Raw genomic sequence first — 19146 nt, 5'->3', positions numbered from 1 at the left:
CAGCTTGGCCCCTGCAGCACCATACGCTCTTCTACACGCCCATGAGCAAAGTTGGGATTCAACGCTAAGCCTCAGGGAGAGAATGCAGAATGAAATTAACTGTAACTGTTGTGTGTTTCTGGATGCAGAAGAACAGGCAGGTGAAAGTGAGGTCTGCCTGCTTGCCACTGCCTGGCCATCTTTGCAGTCCCCACAGAATAGAGAGACTGAATTCTGCTTCTGCAATAGGTAATGTTCCCAAAATAAGGCAATGGAACCACATCTGTGACAGCATAATTGGAAATTGTCTCAGAATTGAAGTTGTGATTCTTGTCTTCTCCAGGAAACTTATCTCATTGGCAGTGTTAGGTTCTCCAGCCTTGATTTTTAAATGAAAAAAGGCAAAATGCCTTTTTTGTAAGTGTTCTATCATACAAAATGATCTTACACGCCTAGTGAGACACTGTATTACTATGTTTAGGAGTAGTGTCACTTATTAGTTGTGAAAATGAAGTACTGTTCTTAAAATAAATCTACTGGTGGAGAAGAAATTTTGCCCAGCAACAGAATATCAGCAAAACGTTAAAGACAAGTTATCTGTTGTCAGGGTGTAACTTCATGGTTTTGCCTCTACTGGTTACTGTTCTGGTTAAGGAGACTTCTTGAGGACAGTGGCACCGTTAAGTGGGGATCATCAGGCATTAGCTGGGAAGGGTTTAAAAAAGAAAGAAGAATAGTTAGAAGAGCTTGTTTTAGAAAGCTTCTTGTGAAAATACTGTCTCTGTAACAATATGAATTAAAACCCATGGAGCACAGATGTTGCATGCAAGTAATAAGTAGTCAGTGTGTTTTTAATCAATCAAACTGAAAGGAAAAAGTTAGCAATGAATTTAAGCTTTAAGGAGGAGTACAAGATTGGCCAGTGTGGTAGAGACAAAGATTACCGGCCTTGCAGGCACTGTATCTCAGATACATTGGCAGAGGAACACTGCCTTCAGTCACAGCTCTGCTTTCATAATCTCATTACCAACATGCATTGTGCAGCTGTATATCTGCAGTGAGTGCATGGCTTGGTCTGCTTTTCAGGCTGCATCAACCTAGACAAGACAGCTGTATGAGCTGCCAGAAGTGGGAAGTTTGTGACCTATGTAACTGCCCTGAGATAACCCCTCAGGTTACACTTTGATCAGGCATCAGGGTATACCTACCTAACTTGTAATCACTATTAGTAGTAGTAGTATAAATGAGATACTATCTCGAGAGGAAAATAGCTGTTCCGATGAAGTGATCTTTCAAAGGTTAGCAGCTTTTTAGAAGTTTTATTGTTTGGGATAACCCTATCTACAAGAAAGGTCACCCAAGTAAATGGAGCAAAAATATGCTTTTCCTCCCCCAACAGACACCGAACAAAGTTCTGTCCAGCATCTTGGGAAAGAGCAATCTTCAGTTTGCAGGAATGAGCATAATGCTGAATATTTCTACTGCAAGCTTAAACCTTATGACTCCTGATATGAAACAGGTGAGTATAAGAACGATATTAATTTGTGAGTCTTTTGGCAAACAGCCTAGTGTGCAGTTATTTGTAATCTACCAAAATACTGGCTTAAGGTGTAATTATTCAACATTGTTAATAAAGTGAATGAAAATAGAATATAAATCACATTAGGAGTCATATTATGCTGTAGCATTCAATACAGATTTGATTTTCTCCTTACCATGCTTGAGGTTTTGCTCTTAAGGGACCCGTAATTTGAAAAGGCGTTTACTGGCTATAGGAGTTCTTGTTAGGCACAATTACAAGCATTCAGAGTGTTCAGAGAGGTACATCTGGAGTAGGTGACTAAAGGACGGAATGTGCAACCCTGATTTTTTTTTTTTCATTCTTCTGTCTTAGAGCCTTGAAGGGCAATCTGTTTCTAAAGTGCTGCTAAAAATATAGCTGGAGGCATTTTGCAGTGCAGTGAAATGCCAGTCTTTTCAAAAGACTAGGCAGACTTTTTCAGGCAGCCCATTTCTTCTTCTCTCTGCTGAAGGTACCCTACAGACTTTGGAGAATTACTGCATTGGTCTGTGAATTATGAATGAGATGAGAAAAATTCTTGCTCAGAGTATAGAGAAAGCAGTCAGGCTTGTGTAGTCACTGCTATGCTATTTGCAGGGAGCCTCATACTGTGATAAGGCACACAACTTTCTGCCCAGATGGGGGAAAAATTTTTTTTTGCTGGCTTCAAGAGCATCAGGATTACAGAAGAAAATGAATATACACATTGTGTGATAAAAAACCTGCTGTTCATTATTATATTTTCACTGATTATATTTTCAGTGATTCTTATCCTCCATTTCAAAAGCATTGTAATCTTCTACAACGAGCACTGAGACTATGAGTGCAGTGTTATGGTTGATTGCAGTATTTTGGAGCCTTATTATGCAATAGATAAAGAGATGTTTTTCATTAGGCCAGTTGCCCACAGTCAGAAGCATAGGAACTTGATCTATTTATATTACATCTATTTACCTATTTATAATATACTACATCTATTTAAAAAGTGCCAGACCCTGAAAGTGATTTTGTTTTCAGCCGACATCAGAGTAGAAATGCAATTAAATGTTATATCCCTGAAAAGGATCCTCCCCCAAATGCTTTGATTTTTCTCTGTGAGTGATGAGCCTGGTCTAGCATAGAATGGGGAGTTTGGTGGCCCTGAATGTGCAGGGATGTTGGAGATTCATGATCCCTGAGGTCCCTTCCAACCCTGGCCATTCTGTGATTCTGTGATGAAGTGATAACCAGTGAGCTGAAAAACAAACAAAAAAAGGAGTTGACAAAACTGTTTCTCCCAGATCATTATTGTTCTGGATGCTCCCAGTCTGAGAAACATCTGGTTTCTCAGAGATCAATTAAACTATTGCCTCTTGTTTGTGCTGAGCATTTGACTTTAAAATAAGCATGGCTCTGCCCTTGGAGGCTTCACCCAGGAATATGGCTCTGGGCATCTTTTTCCCAGAGGAGGTGAAATGAAAGAAAAAAAGGATGTTGCAGGCTCTTGGGTGGCAGGCAAGCAGTGGCTTATGTCCCTGCACAAGAATGTTGTGATCATGCTAAGCAAAGGCATACGGAACCTTTTTGTTTTCTTTTGTTTCATTTTATTTGTTTAAAGTGCAGATCTGGGTAAGCTGAGGTTTTTCCAAACAATTTGCCAAGCAGAATAAACTCCTTCATTTAAATTAGGGCAAGATACCAATTATCTGACACTCCTTTAAATATTTTGTATTTGGGGAAAAAATTTAGTTTGCCTCAAACTAATCTAAAATGTTTAACTATGGAATTTGGAAAGAAAAAAAAAAAAGAAGTCTTACATTTCCTTAAAATTTGAAAAAATATTTTTGAGGCAATCTTAATTTTTCTTTTTAATGCTGAAGAATGAGATGTTTGCAGAATACCAAAGGTGCAGAAAATATCTGTTAGTTCACTTTCATTGTTAAGTTCGCTTCCTTTTTATGGAAAAAAAAGATATGGAAATTCTCACTGCTGAATACAGAGTGGTGGTTCTGCATTGAAAATTTAAAAATTAAGGATAAATCCTGAGGCTGCTGTGGAAAAGGAAGAGTATTACAAAGGTAATGTTCTATGTATGAAATAAACACTTTGAGTTGTCTGTGTTGATTCTATCTGACTTGATGAAGTTTTCTTTTTAAGGAAGGATGGTTGCTAATTCTTTTAGATCTTTAAAATTCAGGATGAATAAAGACATCACAGAATTTTTTCTACTGAGTCATTCTTCCCTTCCCTCCTCTACCTGCTCCCCTCCCCCTCCAAAAAAAACCCCCAAAACAGTTTTCTTAAATTTATGGTTCCCTCTCAAAGTGAGGGATTGAAATGTCCGAGGCACTGAGTAAGAGGCCTGTCCTAAAACAGATGAATACTTTGGTATGAATTCTATGAATAAAATGACCAAGAGAAATTTTCTCTCAAATGACCTTTTCTTTCTTGGTTCTTACATGATTTTATTATTAAAAGAATAATAAGTTAAATCTCAGGACAGCAGTGCAGCAGAACTGTTATCCTCGTATTAGAGGTTCACTACAATTCATTTCTTCAGAGAAATATCTTGTTAGTTCAGACTGTACATAAGCAAATTGAATTTAGTCATTTCAAAGCCCTGGAGTATGCCTGAAATTTTACCATGATGCTAGATTGCAGCTAGATTGAAAATCCCATTTGCATATTGCAAACATTTATGTTTGCAACATAAAACAATACAGAGCTATTGGAAGGAATATTAGGAACTTGAGCTGGTGTGCAGGTTGGCATGATGTCATCAATTTCACCATCATGGTATTAGCAGGAAAGTATTTTGATGAAGGGGACCCTTTGCTTCATTCATTATTAACTGTGATAAAGAAAGCGAACTTTAACATATTAAAAATTCTCATGTGGAGTCTGTATGAGAAATCCATATGAATTACTGGAGTTCTAAGAACATTTAACAATTTTGCTGTGTCCGGCCAGGTTCTAAAGAATATCAGAACGAATACATTCATCCTTGAGTTTGTTTACATTCTCATGTTACAGATGCACTCCTTTGTAGATATAACACAGTTTATTTTGATTGCGGTTTTGGATTTTCACCCCCAAAAAGGGATAAACTGTGAAAAAATCCTACTGACTTGCACTTCATTCTTTTGATCTTTTGACACAGATCATAGCAAATCACCATATGCAGTCTATCTCTTTTGCATCTGGAGGTGACCCGGTAAGCATTTATTTTTAAGCTTTCTCCTACACAGACAATGCTTCGAGAACTGCGTGACAAAATTTATTGTATAGCTTTCTGGAAGAAAAATACAACCACCTTAGCTCCTGCTTCTTGTTTCATGAATTCTTCTTGATTGTTGCCATCAAACTCTTTTTGAGGGAAACTAATGTCAGGCAGTCACAAACCCTGCTCTTTGAATGACTGAAAGGAAAAGTGTCAAGGGCTGCAAGCATTCATATAGAAACTGGTAAGTGGAGCTCCATTTTTCATTGTAGGATAAGCAAATGGGTATTGTGTGAATTTTCATCCCAAATGTTTTTTATTTTGTCATCTTTGCAGTAACATACAGTTATGTTGCAGGTATCTGTATAGGTTTTTTTCCTTTTTGCCTTGAAGAATACAATGAAGAGTGCATTAAGTACTGCCTCCAGGTATACTCATTACACACAGGCAGTTTGAAGACTGGCTTTCAGAAAAGGCTAGATCTTTCTTTGTAATTTTGCAAAGTTTTTAGATACACCTACACATTTGATTCATTTTAGATCGAAGGACAAACTCTGGTTGTGCTTTATCCTGTCTTTATGAGTGGCCCATCCAAAGGCATAATAAATGTGCTCTAAAAGTATTTCTCCTTTACAAAGAAGTGAAAGAACTGTAAAACAGGACAGTGCTTTCTTCATAACCTTAGGAATATGAGATCTTTTAAGCCTAGACTAATTGTATGAACCTACTTTTTGCTCTGTCATATTATCTTAATTTATCTGTCACAGAGTACAGTAAGGTGACTTACAGCCTGCCTTTGTAAGCTATTTCTCAGTTAAGCTGTTAAGTTGAAGACTGGTGGCATTTCCCCTGTGCATTTTACTGTCCTTGGTAAACATAAGGGCAAACATCAATCTTTGAATAGCTCTGCTGAACTCAGTTAAGTTCCAGAAGGGAAAAGGACACCATGTCATAATAATCTGAGGAACAAAAAATGGATTAACAGCAGCTTTCAAATACAACAGATTGCAATGGATGCTGCAAATGAACAATTACTGAAGTAGGCAGAGGAGTGATTAGCACAGATCTCTGCCTCCGTAAGAAGATTCTTTGCTCCCCATCTGCCATCCCAAAAGCTAAGTTGCACACTGCCCACTGATAGAGTGATTTACCAGAGAAGAGGAGAAAAGCAGTAGTGACTGAATTTGGAGTAAACAGGCTCTTCTAAATGTTTTGAAGAGAAAATTATACTACTGAGTCAGTGAGCTAGCAGAGAAATCGAAAGGTATGGCGTGAGAGAGCCTTTGAGAGACAGTGAAATTGTGACATTACTTTCTCAGTATGACCACTCATATGATCTCATCCTGGAGGTGGAATGGGTAGGTGTGACACTGTGCAGGCTCATCTCAGGTGGCTAGAATATGACACAACTTTAAATCAAAAGCTGCTTCATAAATGTTGTGGTTCAGTGATTTTTTGTTGTCAGCATTCCGCATCAGAACATCATGTGGACCAGCGGCAGTTAAAAAGTTAATGTTCAGGTCCCGTTTTCTGCCTTTTATGGGCATCCTGATGGGAGGAGAGGGGCGGCATCCCTTGAGGACCTGGCGGGAAGAGGAAGTGAGGTCGAGCTCCGGAGAACCCCAGGGGGTGCCTCTCTTTCCGGCTCCAATCAGCCGCGTGTTTCTCTCGCACCGTCTTGGTTTGACTCGCGCTTTCAGTGTTCTTGTCACTCTCGTTTTGTTTGATTTGGTTAATTTAGTAAATTACCGTTCCTCCTCAGATCGTTGCCAATGTGCCTTCTCAATTAAAACTACCTGCTAGCTCTCTGCCCTTCTCCCTCTCCCAGAGCTCACGCAGCCGGGGGGGGGGGGGGGCGGGTCGTGTGGCAAACTGTTAGTTTCCTTCTTTTTTAAAATCTTCTTCCTGGGGCCTGTGCCCTCCCTATCGCGGACTTGTATCTAGGGATAACCCCATGACAACTGCTGGTGGTTCCTTTGTGCCAAGAGCACAGGAGAGAAGGCGAATGTTAGGTATGTGATGCAAGGTACTGCTTTATTAACCCACCTGTAAGGAATTCAGAGAGAACTTTAATCAGCCCCTTAATTGTGTCCACTTGGTTGAAGGTTGGTGTCAACAAACCTTATCCACAAATCACAGTTGAGTCCTAGTCCATACACTCATCTCATTGTATAAGATTTCAGATGTAGGCATAATGGCCATACTGCACAAAATGTGAGAAGCTGAGATCTGTGCCTGAACTACTCCAGGGAATACTTCCCTTATAGTGAATTTTGAAGTTTGATTTATTCAGAAGTGGATTTGCCACTACTCCTCGACCCATCCATTTTTTCTACTCAGGCTTTCTGCCACACGTTTTTCCTAGCTATTAGCTTTGCAACTTTCCTTCTACTCTCTAAGTGTTAATTACCTTCATAACTGAAAATATATCCAGCAGAAGAGTGTTCCTTGGTCTTGTAGAACTGTTTGAATACCATCTCATATTTGCAGTATTTCTCTTTGCAATGAGTCAGACCTTAGTGATGCTTAGCCAGTAATGTAAATACATCTTCTTATTACCCATGAATGAACTACACTGCTCAATATTTCTGAGGGCCATCAGTTCTGCTTTTTTGTATTGCTTCTGTTATTGCTTCAGTTCTGCTTATTTGTATTTTGAAAAAAACTCTCTGGGTACTTGAAAGATGAGGACTTGACATTTCTATTCACCTCTAAATTAGGCCTTACCCACATCATTCTACTAGATTTGTTTAATTGATTTTCCAGGACCTTGAAAGAGATTTTTAAGTTATGCTGGAATAGACCATCATACCAAAACATGTAAGTGTTTTTATTCATTTTAAGTTGTGTATAACATGTTATATTGAGCCCATACTCCCAGGAATATGTACTCTGGACTGCGATAATTTGATTTAACCTGTGCAAATTTTTTGCATTCAATGTCGCTAACTTTTTTTCAGGATACAACTGACTATGTTGCATACGTAGCTAAGGATCCTGTTAATCGGAGAGGTAAGTTAGAAATGTCTGCTTGGCATCTATTTTCCCTGGAGAAACATGGACTATTTATGATGTAATTCAGACTTTTTTGCTCCCTGAAAAAAATAAACGTAGCCCAATAAAACATTGTCTTGGACAGAGTAATGGAACAATTGTGTAGCAATAAAGAACATCCATATGCAAGTTGTTTCTGAAACCTGGAAAAGGCCTTTTCTGTCGTTCATTTCTAAATTTCACTCAGATTTTCTTCATCTTTTAAATCAAAAGCCAGTCTGCACAAGCTTCTAATCAACAGCTGCCTCAATCAAGATGCAAGAAGCATCTTGATTAACTCTTGTGATTAGGAGGCTGAATCTGTCAGAGCTCAATTCATGACTTATTCTTCCTGGTAGAATCAGATATTTTTACTAAGTGTGAGCTTTTGAACCAGCTTGCTGGAGGCTGTAAATCTTCTTTCTCTGTGAAGTTTTATTAATGCAGATTCCAGGTTCTATTTCACTGTCAGTGAAAAGTCAGGAATAGGGAACCTGTTCCTGATTGTGTTCAAAGACTGAGATCTGGTACAGTCTCAAAGATGATAGCAAATTAAAAGAAGTGTGAGTTACAGTGTGTAATAATGGATACATAAAAATTCCTGCTTGTAATGCAGAAAGCATCATAGGTCTTAATACTAGATGCAGAATATTGTATAACGTACCTGAGAATCTATTTATTATCATAGATTCATAGAGGAAAAAGACTAGCTCCAAAGCATGTCCAAAGTGGTCCATATTAGCTAGCTTTCTTGGTTGCTTCTTCCCTTGAGGGTTCTACCCCACAGTACTTACCAAGCAGACCCTTGAAAAGGCCAAGCCTGCTCAGCTGAAGTCCAGGGTATTGAGCTTGTTGTGTGCTCTCCTTACTGTTCTAAGAATCTTGAAGTCTTGAATTTCAGGTCACTGCAGCCAAGGCTGCCTTTGAGCTTCACATACCCCACATGCTTCTTCTTATTGACAGGAGCGAGGTGCAGCTTAGCACATCTCTGTTTTGGTTCCTTTATCACTTGGAAAACAAACTTACCATCAACACATTCTAGGAGATCTCCTGGATTGCTTACATCCTTCTTTCCCTCCAAAAGATATCAGAGTTGTTGAAGTCCCACATGAAGACAAGGTTGTGTGAATGAGAGGTTAACTGTCTGTTAGTAGAAGGCTTCATTTGCTTGCTTCTCCTGGCCAGGTGGCCTATAGCAGGCCCCCAATATAATGTTAGCAATCCTTTCTTCCTTTTAATCCTTACACATGAACTCTCGTCAGCTCCTCGTTCATCCCTGGACAGAACTCAGTGTGCTCCAGCTTGTCACTGACATAGAATATGACATCTCTGCTTCACCTCCCCTGCCTGTCCTTCCTAAAAAGCCTTTATCTTTCCATTCCAACACTGTAGTCATGGGAGTCTGGGATAAAGCTTAAGTGGGATAATATTAGTGAAAACAAATTATGGAGTGGTTAAATATTTTATAGTTGGTGTTGTTATTAATATTTACTAATGTCTTTATAAGCTCAACTTAAACCTCAGAATTTTCTTGCAGCTTGTTATTTTGAGGTAATTACAGATGAGTTTTTATGAGGTTCACAGTCTTTATGGACCTGTTAACATTGTGGAACTGATTTGTGCTCTCATCTATTACAGACATAAACTACAGCAATTTTATTTAACCGTTAAATATTCCATTGTTTGAAGTTCACTGTGCTTGCTTTAGGGTTTATTGAAATACACATACCGTGAATAGGGCAACTATGCCTGACATGGAGATGCTTTGTCACAGGTCAGCGAATCCCTGCTGCACTGCATATCCCTGCTGTACTGCATGCACTCTAACATAAGTAACAGCTTCCATGTGTTAATCTTTTTCATGTAGCTTGTCATATACTGGAATGCTGTGATGGCCTAGCCCAGGATGTCATCAGCACCATTGGGCAAGCATTTGAGCTTCGATTTAAGCAATACTTGCAGTGCCCCTCTAAGATACCTACTTTCCATGATAGGTGAGTATGATTACAGAAGATTGCTAAGGAATCTACTACTTCATATTTATTTATTAAAATGTGCTGTAGAAAAAAATTGCTGAAGAGGAAAAGGATTTACATGCTTCAGAAAGAGAGTTCTGCTAAATTGCAAATCAGGTTTGCCTATTTAATATGAAAAGAACACAACCATTTTAAAAGAATGCAGTAAATCTGGATTCCATAGTACAGTTACTAAAATGATCATGTATTCTCTGTTTATATGCAGAGCTGGACAGCTAAAAGTGAGTGTAATTTGTGACTTTTCCTTATTGTTGTTACTCTCATATTCAATTTAGATAAAGTGAACTAGAGTTGCTGGGCTTCCAGTATGACTAGTGATGTAAACAAATGTTAAATTCCGACTGAAATCACAGATTCAATCTCTTGATTTCATGAAGTTATTCCATAGTTACTTGAATAACTTTGAAGATTTACTAGTGCTAGAGTAGATAAAATTAAAGACAATGATTTAGAGCTTAGTCAGTCAATGAAGTAATAATACAACAAAGGATACCATGAAATTAAATATTTTGCTAATGCAGTTTTTACTGACTGTTGAAGGTAAGTAAAAACATCCTTTACTCAGACTAAGGAATTTCACCCATTGCAAAGGGAGTTTTCAAAAAATTAAAGCAAACTGTCCAAGAATGAGTCTGCTGCGCAATCCATCATTCCTTCCTGACTTATAATGGTATCTGAGTTTTCCAAATAAGATGCACAAGTGATTCCCTAACAAGCAGTTTCAACATGCTGCAAGTATCTGTAAGTGCTTTGTGAGTGAAGGATAAAATGAAGCACTCATTTTCTTACAGGATGCAGAGTTTTGATGAGCCATTGATGGAGGAAGAGAGTGCAGCAGCAGAACATCCCTATTATAATAATATCCCAAATAAAATGCCCCCTTCTGGTGGCTTCATTGATGCCAGACTCAAAGCAAAGATTCCCACTGCTGCAGACACAACTCAGGTCAGTGCAATTGCATTTCTGCCTTCTCACAGATGGATCTGAAAAAAAGTCTTATAAAGTGGATACATCAGGAACACAAATGTGTGGCTAGTTCAGTTTTGAATGATCAGTGAAGATCTAGGAGACGACAGACTAGGCATTTTTAGAGCAAAGGGAGATTAATTCTTTGTGGTGTTAAAAAATTATGTAGATTCAAGGAAGATAAACCCATTCAGGATTACTGTATCTGTAAACACCACATCTGTCTCAGTATGAAATGAGTGCACATTAACTGGAAAAATAATGATACAGAGGTTTTTGAACAGTCTAGCATAGTCATTGCTAACAGTTACTTATGTTAATATCTCAGCAGCAATTAGTATTCAGCCAGATTCATACGTAGATCTTTCATCTCATACTGAAATGAAGCCTAATAAGATATTTCTGCCAGCATCGTGGTTGGAAGTTTAACTGCAGTACCTACATAGCCAAGTAAGTGTTTTAGATCCAGCCCAGTTCTGCTGAAATCTCTTAGGGCCCTGTCTTCATGAAATATTCTCCTATCAATACCTGAGTGAGTCTTCCAGTAGCAGTGTGACTCTTTCAGCTATGGAGAGTGCTTGGGGTGTCCATTGATCCTACATGTAGTTTCTTTTCCCATAGAATGTCAGGGCTGCCTAAGGAGGCAAATGCTCTGAAGTGTCATTTGAAATTAATAAAATCAGGAATGAGTGAAGTTTTCATGAGGGTCACCAGTAATATCTTATTCCTACACACATTCCTGAAATATATATTTTGACACAATAATAAATCAGAAATGAAGAATGGGAGTACACAGAATACAACTAAGGGAATTGTCCAAACCACTCATAGTATACCAGACCGTTATAAAGATTTTCTTTGCACGTCTCCATTCTAGTTTGCAGCAGGAATGAAAAAAGAGAAGATCTATTACCAGAATCGTCACGTAGGAGACAAATTCAATGAAGACTGGCATCAGGAGACTGTTAAGCAAGGTGAGACTTGCTAGTTTTACCTTTAATACTGCAAAACATCTTGGGTGTGCAAAACATGTGGCAGTCTGATGCCTTAAAGCCTTAAGGCAATGAAATGCACTTCCCTGATTCCTTTTGATAAGAATTTATTGCTGATATCAACGTAAAGCATATGATAAATGCCCCTGGATAAATTATTTAATGCACAGTTTTATAAAAATGTATATTTTGCAGAACAACTCATATATGGATTTAGCCCAATCTTTCCGCCATATAGCTTGCCATGTCTTAAAGTGTGTATTATTTAAAGACAGGCTTTTTGGTCTTTTCGGAAAATTTGATCCATGAGAATATGCAAGATGGAGTTTCCATCTTCCAAAGGAAGGGCCTAAAGTCAGCAGCTATTTTAAAATATGGAATAATGCATGTGTTTGCACATTATTTGTGCTCTAAAAGTAACAAATACTGTGTGGTTTTCATTTTTCTGTTGCTTGTAAATTATAAGGAAATCACATCAAAATGTCTGCATAAAATTTTACCCCATCCATTCTTAAATGACAGCTTTGAGGTGTTTCTGGGGACTCTATTTTCAAATGCTGGAATATGGTATCTGCTGTTAATGTGCAGCAATTTGGGGATTTTGTTTTATTTCCTTTCCTCACAAGTCCCCAGCTGAATATTAATTTTGAAACTCAGAATCCTTGTTTACAAAAAATTCCCTTCCTTTTTGAATAATTAAAATTCATTGAAACACAGTTCTGTCCACTCATCAGCCTTTTTTCCTACAAGGTTCATCAGTTACTATCTTTCCAGCTCCCATTTCAGCAAATTTTAAACCTATGGTGATGGGTTGTGATTTTATCATTTGGTCTTTCTAGCAACACTGTTCTGTAAAATAAAAAAAGTAAAAAGAAAAAAAAATCTCTTAAATTTTCTTGGATCCCTAGATATTTATTGTATGCCAAAAGGGAAATCACAAGCAACCACTGCAGCAGAGATGCCAACGTATGTGAACACACAGCATATAAATATGGAAAGTCTACTGGCACTTCTGGCAGATGCTGAAAGTGACATCAGTGGAAACACAGATATTACCAAAGAGAGCAGCCCAGAAAAGGATCTGTTCGATATGAGTAAGCTCCCTTTCTTTTCATTCCCTTTCTAACAGGAAAATCAATATCTTCATGCATTAATTCTGCATACAAGTAATTATAGAATTGTCCAGATGGAATTCTAGTGTTCCAGTGAACTTAAAATGAATTTTAGAAATCACAGGGGTTTCATATCTGACATGGTTAAAAATGCAGTTGACCAAAGTCTTGAAGCTAATTTGTACTAGATACGTGTTAGTCTGAGCTGAAACTTTTGTTGTCCACAGCATCATGGCTATCTGTGTCAGAAGGAAAATTAATCATGGACTTTGTCCTGCAGGAAAGTGAGTGAATGGCTTGGAGAACTTGCCTGCTCTAAGTATGTGTTACTAAAAAGCCAATGCATACAGCAAAAACTTTATGCAGCATGGAATCTGAGTGGGAAATCAGAAGAGTATGTTATCTTCTCCTCTGGGTAGGACTACAATCCTACCTAGCTATCTCTTTTGACTTGGGAGTCAGCTTTCCCAAAGCCAGTATCTTATCTACTGTCTTAAAATAGAGATTTAAGCATCAGCATCAGCATTATTTTGCTGCTGATTATACCCATATACAGTGTTTTTAGTACTGAGTTGGTACTTAAAAAAAAAAAAAAAAAAAAAGTGTGGGGAAAGTTGTTTGATGAATAGGAAACTTTTCTTGTTATTCTATTCTTTCTGTTGCCACTCAATAGCTGATATCATTTATTCAATTTAGGTCATATAACTAAAAGGCAGTGAGACAAAGTGATAGGTGCCTGCATGTTATGTATATAATAACCTGTCTCCATTTCTTATATCTCAGTCAAAACTGTCTTTCTGACATGCTTTCACTGATTTTAGAATGAAAGAAAGGGAGAGGGGAGAAAGTTAGACAGTGTACATATGTATGAAATAAGAAAAGTCTGCTGTCTGAAATTATACATGTTAACATTGATTTGAAACAACTTTGCCCTTAAAATACAGACATGCTTACCTCTATACTAAACATATTCTTTTCCTAAAAATGAAAGCTGATTTCTCATGTTCCAGCCTGTGTTATACTTTATTGACCATTGAAATATAATGGAAAAGTAGTATCTGAAAATATGTCAACTTGAACAAAGTTATTAATTTGTCAAGTTAAACACAGGCTTTGTGCAGACTGTAATGTAGTGAAGACATACACAAAATAGATTCAAGAATTACCCAAATCATGACAGTTCTGTATGTGTCCTTTTAATTTGACCTAAAATAACTTCTCAGTGGTTCTCTACAAGTATGGCTATGTGTCCCTAGATTTAGAGCAGTCTATTCAGAGCTTCTGTAATGCTTCACAGTACTGCTTTGCATATATTCTTTAGTAAAACTAGCAGGCACACACAAAAAAAAAAAGTCTTTATAATATGCTCTAGTTGGCCAGATGAAAATCTGGAAAGAGCAAATAGCTTCTGTTAGTTAAGTATAGCCTATAATGAAGCATACACTGACCAATTTACTACTTCTCTAAGACTGCTGGGATATTTAATGATACATCTTTTTCATTGGGATTAAAGGTTCAGCTGAAATTTAAAATACTGTTTCACGAAGGCTGATTTCACTGAGGTAAATCACACCACAAGTGTCAGTCTGCCTCTGTATCACAAAGTCCCCTCCCTAAGCTGAGACTTGGAGGAGGCTGAGTAATCAGGGTGACTGAATCTTTCTGGAGACTCAGTAATAGATAACTGTTAAGTGAGTATGTTGCTTGACAATGGAACAGATATAATTATATGGACTTTGTGCACCAGTATTATGCAATTTATTTGAAATGAGACTGAATGATGTAATTAGTAAGGCAAAAGGACAGCTTTGCTCTGTACCAGGTTATATAAATACAACTGTTGACAATGGCCATTTCTGAAAAAAATCAGTGTTTCAAAAGCTCCTGCTAAGGTTCACTTTGATTTTTGTCACTATTTTTCTGCATGTCACATATTATTTTAACATATTACATTCCTTGGTCTTAGTATATGATATAAATCAGTAGGCCCAGCACCCCACCTTTGTCTCTTTTTTTCTCTAAAGATAAAGAGAAGCTGCTGGAACACAAAGTAAGTACAGTTTAAAATGACTGGAATATCACTGTTTTGCAATTTGATTTACCTCTGAATAATCTTACACTTGTTTTATTTCCACAACCAGAACCATTTGAAGATGCCCTCAAGAACCAAACGTCTGAGCCTGTGCTGAGTAAATTGACTTCTGTTGAATGTACTAGTCCTTTCTTATGTAGAGCTGCTGACTGGACTAGAACAGAAGAGCTGAGTATAGAGCCATGGTATCAAGGAGAGATGAGTAGGAAAGAAGCTGAACAGCTGTTAAAGAAATGCGGAGACTTCCTTGTGAGAAAGAGTACCACAAATGCAGGTTCTTACGTATTGACAGGCATGCAAAATGGACAAGCCAAACACCTTCTTTTGGTGGATCCAGAAGGAACTGTAAGTATGACTCAGTGATGCAGGAGGTTTCCATCTCTATTTTCTCTGAGTGTTTAACCTTATTTGCAACTGATTGTAATTACAGCTTCATGTTAAATGCAAATTACATCCATTTCTCTCCTAATGCCTAGGCGAAGATGTACTGCATGAATTCTGCACATTGTAGGGGTAGGTGAAAACATCCTGCTTGACTTAGGTAAACTGCAGGAAGCCTAGGGATGAGGTTCCCCGGTTTTGGCCACTGCAGTATTGTCATACTCAAAAGTGTAGCTGAGTCCTTATCTAATCGTCTAGCTGCTGGTGGCCATGCAAGTTCAACCAGCAGTTTTGAGGACCAACACCAAGTTCCCCAAGCCATGAAGTTTTCCAGCCCTGAAAGCTAGAAGACAGATGGGTTAAAAGCTACACTATCACTTTGTTGCACAGGGACTCCTTTAACTGATGAAGCCTCCCAGCAGCAGCACAGTGAGTGCCAAGATCTTTTTGTTTTTCTAGCTGTCCTGTTGTACTTCCAGGGAGGCTGAGGCAGGCTTCAGTGAGCACTGGTGTACATTAATCTTGGCTCCTGGTAGCTGGCAACTGGCAAATCCTCTTATGCTATAAAGAACAGCATTTAAAGCCACAAAGTAAATGAGAAACTCCTGGGAACGAGATGGCCTGTTGGCATCCATTTCAGCTGAGAAACCTGCAGAAGGAAGACCCAGGAGAATTGTGCTAGTCTTGTAGACTCTAACCAGAATAACCATAGCACTCTCTGGCCTACTTACTTACTTACTTTTGACACATGAGGGCAGTCAAAGACTGTTTTTAATACTTTTATGTGCCAGCTTCTGGCTTGGGCTTTACCGGTAGGAGTAGCCTCCTTCTTTAAAATGTTGGTGGGTGCTGTCTGACTCCTGCAGTCGGACCCACTAATTCTTTCTTAAAAATAAACACTGTAGGCTACTTTCTGCAAGGAATATGTTGCTATGTGGTGTGGCAAGTGCAGAGATTTGAAGCCAGGAGGTATGGAAGCCTGATGATAGTTGTGTATAGTTGTGATAGCCTGTGATAGTTGTTACTCCTCTGGCTGGCAGGGAGTACCAAGGCCAGAGATGCTTTCTGCACACCTTGGCAGGACTCTCCAAGTATTTCTGCTGCTTTGCAGTGAGTTTGGCTGACTTGGGAGGCACTACTCAGTAATGAGCTATATTTAGGTTAGTTGAGCTGTTTGTAAGAATTGTGAGGACCCGACACAGCTCCTGAGCAGCTTTATTTGTAATTTGTCACAGTCATCCATAAAATGCGTGTGTGTGGTGGCATGTACTTCTCTGCATGGCCTCAGAGTGAAAAAAAAGCTAGTTCATACAAAGCGTGCCTAACAGCCACTTCACACACAGATTATCTAGGAGCATGTTACAGCCCCTCAAGGTCTGTTTTGAGAGCAGAGATAACTGTCCTGATGCTTCTACTCTGATCCAGCTCAAACAAACAAACAAACAAACAAAACCCCACTTGCTCAGATAAGGCATGCTAAAGATAAGGACTGCAAACTTTCTACTGGGTTTAGGATTAGAGCTTGAACAGTAATGAGGATGATATGTGCTGCTGATGGTGAGAAAGTTCTAACATGATTTGGAAGGACTGAGAGTATCTTGGCTTGAATATAGGTAGTGAAAGCTCCTGATGTTATAAATATATCTTAATTTGCAAAATATAGCTTCGAATAATGACAGGAAGTTGTGTTTTAAAGAAGAATAAAAAATCACAAGAGCCTGCTAGTTTTCTTTAGTGAGGCAGCCATGTGTAACTGAGTGGAAGGCATCAAAGTTGCTTGTTGTTTCCTTTTCCAGTGACATTGTATCCCAAATTCTAATAATGTTACCAGAACTTTATTATGAAGACTGAAATATTTCAAGTGAGGTGCTCACTGAAGTACAGTATTTCTGGAAAGTTTTAACAGAAAAATAGGTTATAAAAGTTGTTATCTATTTTTGAGAACAGTTGAAGGAAAATAGATGATATGCTTAATTTTAGAGCAGTGTCTATACACTTTTTCTTGCGACATCGTAGTGCTATCCCAATACAGAGCACTGTTTCAGCTTTACTCTGCCTTTGGAACTATATGCCTGAAATAATTTTAAATGTAAAAAGGAAAAAAATGTTTTGAGAAGATGAAGTTATAAATTTAAATATCTCTTTGTAATACAAATTAGGTTTTGATCTGTTCTAGCTGTGACTGGTTTACCTTGCAACATTAATTTTCTCATATCACAGATGTAATAATTCATTCAGGATACTGGTACAAATGCTAGTAAGAGGGCCAGAGAAAATTACATTCCTTGTCCTAATGTGTTTCATTTTCAAAGTCCCAAGCAGATACTATGCGTGCAGCATGGGGCAAACCCAAGTCAAATAGCAGTGGTAGTTGGTCACCTTCAGGGAAAGGGAATTTTCCAGTGGAAGCCAGCGATGTTTGTTGGTACCTTCTTTGTTGAGGAAAAGGCAGAGATGCTAAAGTGCACAGAGAGGTTCTGTTGTTGCCATAAAAAAAAAAAAAAAAAAAGTAAAAAAAAAAAAAGTGAAAACACCTGAAAGGAACCTTTAATTTCTTGAAGAAGAAAACTTGAGCTAAAAGTCCATCTTATGGCAAAGCAAAATATTCTATGGAAACTTTTCAAGCAGATCAGGTGTGTGCTTTCATCAGGTGTAAAAACAGTATACTGGCCCATAGATAACTAGCCAAATATCTATTTGGAGAGACTAAAAGAGTCATAGACAAAACAGAGATCTATTTCTACTGTTTCTGATGGAAGAGCAGCCAGTGTCTAAGACATGATCAATTGTCCCATTTCATCCTTAGAGAATTTGGTGTAAAGTTAAGGGAAAAGGTATTTTGCTGCTTAATCTATCTTCTTGCATCCTTTTTTTGAAGGTTCGTACAAAAGATCGTGTCTTTGACAGCATAAGTCATCTCATCAATCATCACCTCGAGAATAATTTGCCAATAGTTTCTTCTGGGAGTGAACTCTGCTTGCAGCAGCCTGCTGAGAGGAAACACTGAGTCGAGATAATTATTTCAGTTTTTGTAACTTGCAAGCTATAACTGGTGAAAACTGCAGATCTCAAAATGTATGTTTAAAAAAAAAAAAAAAAAAAAAAAAAAAAAGCATATTCCCCTATGATTCACCAGTATATTTTCTTTAGTTTTAATAAACCCTCTTTCACATGAAAATTCTCAATGCTTTATGTGGATATGAAGCCACAACAGAAGGCTTTCTAAAAAAGTAATTTCAATAAAATTGTTCCGATTCTCTGTTGTGAATATTAAGTGTATGTATACACATTATACATAAATACTACAAGTATTTATATTTTTCAAGTCAGTCTGTTGATGTTATAGGACTAATCTTCTGTTAGATGTGTTTTTAACTGAAGAAAATTGCCAGTTGTGATTGTTCAGATAAAAACAGCAGTCTCAATTTCTCAAGGGAAAAAAAAAAGAGCATCTTATTTATGATTTTGTCTAAGAAGCACAACTATGGGGATAACCATTGGATCACACTGCTTAAATACTATGTAAGGAGAATGAATTCAGCAACTTGTACTCCAACTCAGAATTTTAACATGAAAGGATTTTTAAAATGTTATTCAGTGTTATCGATATCAAAACCATTTTATCTTTCTGATGTCAAGTCTGAATTCTTGTATGATACTACTCAAAGCATTTATATGTAGCTTTAACAATGATTTGGTGTGATCTCTTTGTGTACAAGATGTATGCACTTGGTTGTTTTTAATTATAATATAACAATATTCTGCAACTTGAATTTATTAATTTGAGTGACAAAG

At 37.8% G+C, this 19146-nt stretch overlaps 1 protein-coding gene across 2 annotated transcripts in view; it reads left to right on the top strand.

The window, feature by feature from the left end:
• SHC3 (SHC adaptor protein 3) overlaps positions 1-18619 on the top strand; it is a 50495-nt gene extending 31876 nt beyond the window's left edge. The window contains exons 4-12 of one of the 2 annotated variants that reach the window (XM_042822955.1): positions 1379-1498; positions 4680-4733; positions 7700-7751; positions 9640-9766; positions 10600-10753; positions 11652-11747; positions 12665-12860; positions 15020-15315; positions 18230-18619. In XM_042822955.1, coding sequence (XP_042678889.1) covers positions 1379-1498; positions 4680-4733; positions 7700-7751; positions 9640-9766; positions 10600-10753; positions 11652-11747; positions 12665-12860; positions 15020-15315; positions 18230-18358 — 1224 coding nt within the window. In that variant the 3' untranslated portion in view covers positions 18359-18619. Of the gene's footprint in view, positions 1-1378; positions 1499-4679; positions 4734-7699; positions 7752-9639; positions 9767-10599; positions 10754-11651; positions 11749-12664; positions 12861-15019; positions 15316-18229 lie in introns of both variants that reach the window. The other variant, XM_042822953.1, reaches the window with a different exon arrangement.
• The last annotated feature ends 527 nt before the right edge of the window (positions 18620-19146 follow it).

The sequence above is a fragment of the Centrocercus urophasianus genome, unplaced genomic scaffold (assembly GCF_019232065.1).
Source record: "Centrocercus urophasianus isolate 14NV4802_14NV808 unplaced genomic scaffold, USGS_Curo_1.0 seq_21, whole genome shotgun sequence".
Classification (NCBI taxonomy): Eukaryota; Metazoa; Chordata; class Aves; order Galliformes; family Phasianidae; genus Centrocercus; species Centrocercus urophasianus.
This window is presented reverse-complemented; position numbering and strand designations above follow the sequence as displayed.